Genomic DNA, 5,698 nt, shown 5'->3' on the forward strand with positions numbered 1-5,698 from the left:
AACAGATGGCTGGTGGGAGTCGGGATTTCACTGAGCTCTTGGAGAGATCCTTACAGATTAATTTGTGATTGCTGTGTGTCTGTGTGTTGGATAAGGGAACAGACGTGACAACTGAAGGAGACCGCGGCTTTTTTTTTTTTTTTTACTTTTAGCCCACATTCCTCCAGGCTCTCCAAATCGCTGTGGTCGGTGAGGTTGCTAATTCAGCCAGGAGACGACAGGGAATTAACCCCTGCTGTTTGACCATTGACGCCTCTCGTGTCGGGCCGGCGAAAGAGGAATATTGACAGGCAGCGCAGAGCATCGAGCTGTCACAACATGCAGCGGAAAACCCGGAGGGAAGCACTGCTCAGCGCGATAAGCAGGGCAGCTAGCGTTACGGCAGCTCCAGAGCAGCCAGACGTGTTAAAACCCAGCACCGCTGCCTGCTGCAGCAAAGTACCCGCACACTGAGGCAGGAAGCACGACGCCTTCAAATTCAAATTAAAAGCATTTGGCAGCTATTTAGAAAATACGATTCCTAACAAACCCACGTATTATTCATGTCTGTAGTACTGAGCTATTTTATCGAAGTTATGGCAGCAATTTCTACCGTGGTCAGGCTTTAAATTAAGATTTTGCAGGAAACCAAAGACTATAAAAATAGGAAATGAAGGAATGAGGTGGAAAGAAGAATGGACGGGAAAAAAAAACATACTGAAATCAAATTCCATACTTTTGCAGAATTGTCTGTGGAAACCATGAACTCGAAAGAAGAGTTAATCAATTTGGTCAACGTTTAGGTTGTTTTAGTAAAATAAATTTACTAAAACAATTTTCAGGCTTTAAAATGACCTGAAATAGGACATTTTAAAGCAATCATTTGTTAATATGATTTGAACTCAATCATAATTAAAATGTACGAACTATGAGTCTTTAGTAAATATGAACCGTAACCTCAACGTTGCGGATTATTTCAGATTTAATAATTCTATCTTTTTTTTTTTTTATTCCACCGGAAGTAGATTGTGTCTGTGTCGGTTAAATTGACGCATTAACAAAACACGGAGGGTGTAACTGATGCTAGGCTAGCAGGCTAACGCTCAACAATCTCCGATATCACTTTTCATGAAAACTCCTAAAAACTTCCTGTCTGTTGCCAATGCGGTATTAAGCCGCAAAAACCAAGCCGGAAGCAGCTCGTTGGTACGGAAACATAACAACTTACCATGATTGTAGAGTTTAAAAAATCTCCCTGAAGCCGCAGCTGCTGTTCTGAATGGCAGAAACGCTTTCAGTGTTTTTTCTCTTTACTTCCCATCATCCTGTGACTGGTTTGACCAATCCCTCACAGGCTCCCCCTTCCTTCACAACATGCTCTGCAAGAGAATGAAAAGCTAGGAACAAATATCACAGTCTAGTAACAATCAAATTCGCATATTTAATTTCATTGGCCATTTTGGAACTTCTTTCAATAGTTGCTGCAGCTCATTATTTTTGTTATTTCTTATTTGCTAAGCAATTTGAACATGTGCCGCATTGTCTTTAAAATTAATGTTTTTTTAAAAATGAAATTGAATCATTATTGTACTTTTTTCAAATATATAAAAAGAAACATGTTGATTATTTTAAGTTTTTCTTGCATGAAACGTGAATAACTAAAATACTTTTTTTTTTWAATCCCTTCTTTGGTGAAGCACACCAGSTCTWAGCCCAATTAAAACAAAAATAATTTAAAATCATGATCATATTTTTACTGTTGCCCCATGCTTGCTGGGGATGGGAGACAGCATTGTAACTGGACTCAATAGATTMAATATGAACATGACTGAAATAAGATGATTTATTGGAACATTTGAAGTGTTGATGTTTCTTTTTATTTTTAATGTATTTATTTTTGCAGTGATTATTATTATTCGTTGTTGTATTTGTAGGCTTAGTGGCATTATAGTTAGACGTGTAAAATTTAAAGGGAGAGTTAGAATTTGGGTATTGGGCATTGTACCCTTAAGAAACAAATTGCGCATATTGATAAATTTTTCTAGAAATACGCATTTATTATTTTAATTACTGGGTTAAGACATAAGCGGAAATATAATACATCGTTTATTTATTTTTGTGTCAWGTACAATTAGTGTGACATTTATGTATACAATGCTAAAACTATTTTTGTTTATTTGTCATTTGGGTTTTTTTCTGTTTTCAGAAAAAAAAAGAGAATACATTAGAGAAAATAATACTTAGCTTAAATAATAATTTTTTGATTTTCGAGGTCATGTAAATAAAAAGCGGATGTGTGTGTTTTTGCACCGGAACTCGCCCGTTCGCGAGCTTCCTTTTCAGGAGTTGTAGTTTTTCTTAGCAGAACTAACGTTAGCTTCCAGTTGTGAGCCTCGTCAGGCCAAAGGAGTTGGCTAACTGGTTTTTTCGGAGCTGTAGAAAACATCGCAGTTTCCTGTTGTCGTTCAAGCAGAGCCTAGCTTCCGACMAGGTATCGTAAAAMATCAGCTTTCGCGGTTTATTTATTCTCTCAACACGAATGTAGACCTAACAAACCTAAACTAASAGCTAGCTGGGGTTAGCTAGATTGCTAGCCAACTCTGTACCATCAGTAGTTTACACATCTCTAAACAAATCCCCCCCTCTAGATAATGAGGCAAAGTGCCGTCTTTGTTATTGCTGTGGTATTTAAATTTTTTTCAGTAATGTTGAGTTATTTTCAGTGTGTCGCAATGGACTTTGTGAATCACCATTTCAGGGTGGAAACATTTACTCAGAGACTCTTGGAACTGCCCAGAGACATTTTACAGCTTGATAAAATATGTTGGAAGTACTCAATAAAACTGATTAAAGTTGTTTCCTGTTCTGTTTTAGATCATGGCAGATTTCTCGGTGAGTTTAATGTATCAATTCCCTGTAGCTTGCAGTGGAAATTACCTGTTTGTTTTTKTTGTTGTTGTGAGTGCAGATGGTTATCTATACTTTCTCTTTTTGTTGTGTAGCTGTCAGATGCTTTAGGAGATGACACGTCGAGCCAGGCTAAGAAAATAGGCCACACTAACCCTACGGCCCCTGCCAGCAATCACCCTGCCGCTCCGAACCCRGGATGGCCCGGTTCTGCCCCAGGAGCTCCCACCCAGCCCTCTGCTCCGGCTGACTTCAGCGGTGGATTGTCTGGCCCAGGAGCCCCGGGGCCGTTCCAGTACCCCTCTGGTCCTGGAGCGCCGGGGCAGTACCCGGGACCTCCCTCAGCACCCGGCGGCTTCCCTGCTGGTCCCGGAGTACCTGGACAGTATCCCGCACCGGGAGCTCCGGGTCAGTTTCCCTCCAGCCCCGGGGCACCTGGACAGTTCCCCGGGCAGTATCCGTCTGAAGGAACTCCTGGACAGCTGCCCGGGGCCCCCGCTCCTTACCCATCAGGGCCGTTTCCTTCTGGCCCCGGCGCTCCGGCTGGCCCTTACCCGAACGTGCCTTTCCCTGGTGGCCAGCCAGCAGGAGGCAACGGGATGTACGGACCCGGGGGCCAAGGTGGATTTCCCCCTCCGGCCGGTCCAGGATCTTTCCCAGCGTTCCCCGGAGGCGGATTCCCCCCGATACCACCCGGGTCGTGGGGATCACCCGGAGGAGGTTTCCCGACCCCGCCTGCTCAGTTTGGCCCCGGGCCCATGGGTCCGTACGGCGGTCCTGCTGGTCCAGGAGGCACATTGGTGAGTGTGAGCTCTTCCTGGAGTAAATGCGTCGCTTCTCTTGCTCGCTACTCTGCTCTTCTGTAAATCTAATCTGGGCATTTTGGTGAAAACAACTCAAGCTTTCTCGGACTAAAAGTTAACTTCTCTCCGTCTGCTGGTGACCTTTGACTGGGAGGTGCGTCTGATTCCGGGTTTCTGCTCGGGGTGCGCCGCAAATGCAAAGTAACGGCAACGCCCTGTTCAGCAGGAGTGAACGGAAATGTATTTCTGTCTTTCAGCCCAGATATAACCCGCCGTTTTATTGAAAGCAATGAGCTCAGCTTTTCAGCCGGACCAGGACGTCCCACCCGAGCGGCGCCAAAGATCGAACGCATCCACATCGACGAGTCGTGTTGGAACGCAGCGTTAAATGCATCTGATTTAATTGTTTTGGTTTTTGTTTTGTTTCAAAGTGCAATATGAGTTAATTTTCTTTGATTTTACGAATAATGTTTACCAGGTCTATGCTGCTTTAATCTAGTCATATAATCTAGTCAGATGCTGCTCTGACTTGTCCCTCACACGAATGAGTTTCAATAAAAACCCTTTCAATGTTGCTCAGACTTCAGTTTGTGCAGGTGTTTGACTTTCGTTGAAATGCGCGGAGATCATGACTCACTCAGGTGTTGCATTGGGAATATAGGCAGAGTCAAAATTTAAGTTCTTTTTTTTTTTATCTCGTCAATAATTTAAAAGTACCTGGATCACACCTACGGGATATTAACAAACGGGTAAACAATTTCTCTTTGTATCACATCATTCAAAAGCAAAAAAAAAAGCATTCTGAAAACTGTGGAGCAGAGGCAACGCTGTCGGTATTTACACTGTAAATATTTCTTTTCAGATTGTGCCGTACGATCTCCCACTCCACGCTGGGATCATGCCGCGCCTTTTGGTCACGGTGATTGGAGAGCCAGTTCCCGGGGCAGACAGGTACAGAAAAAACRATCCTCACAGTCTGTGTTTGAAGTCGCGATGTGCTTCAGAAYRAAATATGAATGTGAAGTGGATCTGTGCTGTTGAACTCGGTTGTTATGGGCAGTTGTGTCGGAGATTAGTGAAAATGTTTGCACTTTGTTTCGTTAACAGCCGCAAGCTTCAGTGTWTTTCATTGGGATGTCGTGATGATCTGATATGACTTTGTGGGAAAATGTAACAATCGGAGTTTGTATTTGTGTAATTTATAAACTCTTCAGGTTCCAGGTTGACTTCCTTAAAGGTCCGGATGTCGTCTTTCACTTCAACCCTCGCTTCAGCGAGCAGACCATCGTCCGAAACTCCAACCTAGGAGGTTACTGGGGCCCGGAGGAGCGAGAGGGGCCCTTCCCCTTCGTCCAGGGGCGCCGTTTTGAGGTAAGCTCTTTATTAACACCATTACAATTTAATGAATGTATAAAAAAAAATAATACAATAAATATTTATTTATTTTATGTCTTACTGTAATCTGGTAAAAGTGTCGATTTACTGTGCAGAAATACGAGGCAGTAATTACAAAACTACACTACAGGCGTTAACAATACCACAAAAAAAAGAGCAATAAGAATAATCCAAAAGTTGGGATATTAAAACAGAAAACACCAACAGATATTTGTAAAATTTAAATTGTTTAAGTTCATCGACATAGTAAAACTACACATGGCTCCGATTTTTTTTTTTGCAAAGCCAAAAATAAACAAACACCAGAAAACATTAGAAAAATGTTTAAGATGAAGAAGCAAATATACAAGTCATGGGAAGAATCACAGTTTAAAATTAAATTCATAACTAGAAAATMCTTTTGTGCAACGATCAGCGGAGTCGAACTGTGGAGTCATTTGGAAATCAACAACATCCAAACAAAACTTTTCAAATTATCATACAAACATTTGATTATTGCTGGGAGATTTTAAGAAATAATGATTGTTTTTCAAATTAAATAGATGCAATATTGGTAAATGGACTGAACTTATATAGCGCTTTTCCAGTCATTTTGACCACTCAAGGCACTTTCA

At 41.9% G+C, this 5,698-nt stretch overlaps 2 protein-coding genes across 4 annotated transcripts in view; one reads left to right on the plus strand and one right to left on the minus strand.

The window, feature by feature from the left end:
* Nucleotides 1-1,356, minus strand: part of gmfb (glia maturation factor, beta) — an 8,084-nt gene extending 6,728 nt beyond the window's left edge. The window contains exon 1 of the mRNA XM_008398982.2: nucleotides 1,208-1,356. Within this exon, the coding sequence (XP_008397204.1) occupies nucleotides 1,208-1,210 (3 nt within the window). The 5' untranslated portion in view covers nucleotides 1,211-1,356. The remainder of the gene's footprint in view (nucleotides 1-1,207) is intronic.
* Nucleotides 1,357-2,293: 937 nt separating this feature from the next.
* Nucleotides 2,294-5,614, plus strand: lgals3a (lectin, galactoside binding soluble 3a). 3 transcript variants are annotated; one of them, XM_008398980.2, is made up of 5 exons: nucleotides 2,294-2,470; nucleotides 2,854-2,871; nucleotides 2,982-3,686; nucleotides 3,782-3,843; nucleotides 3,947-4,485. In XM_008398980.2, the coding sequence occupies exons 2-4, from the start codon at nucleotides 2,857-2,859 to the stop codon at nucleotides 3,806-3,808; spliced, it is 747 nt and encodes a 248-aa protein (XP_008397202.1). In that variant the 5' UTR covers nucleotides 2,294-2,470; nucleotides 2,854-2,856; the 3' UTR covers nucleotides 3,809-3,843; nucleotides 3,947-4,485. The 3 variants fall into 3 exon arrangements, with proteins under 3 accessions (XP_008397202.1, XP_008397200.1, XP_008397201.1); XM_008398978.2 differs by lacking the exons at nucleotides 3,782-3,843; nucleotides 3,947-4,485 and adding exons at nucleotides 4,552-4,640; nucleotides 4,904-5,614 and having other exon boundaries at nucleotides 2,296-2,470; XM_008398979.2 differs by lacking the exon at nucleotides 3,782-3,843 and having other exon boundaries at nucleotides 2,296-2,470.
* The last annotated feature ends 84 nt before the right edge of the window (nucleotides 5,615-5,698 follow it).

The sequence above is a fragment of the Poecilia reticulata genome, linkage group LG22 (genome assembly GCF_000633615.1).
Source record: "Poecilia reticulata strain Guanapo linkage group LG22, Guppy_female_1.0+MT, whole genome shotgun sequence".
Classification (NCBI taxonomy): domain Eukaryota; kingdom Metazoa; phylum Chordata; class Actinopteri; order Cyprinodontiformes; family Poeciliidae; genus Poecilia; species Poecilia reticulata.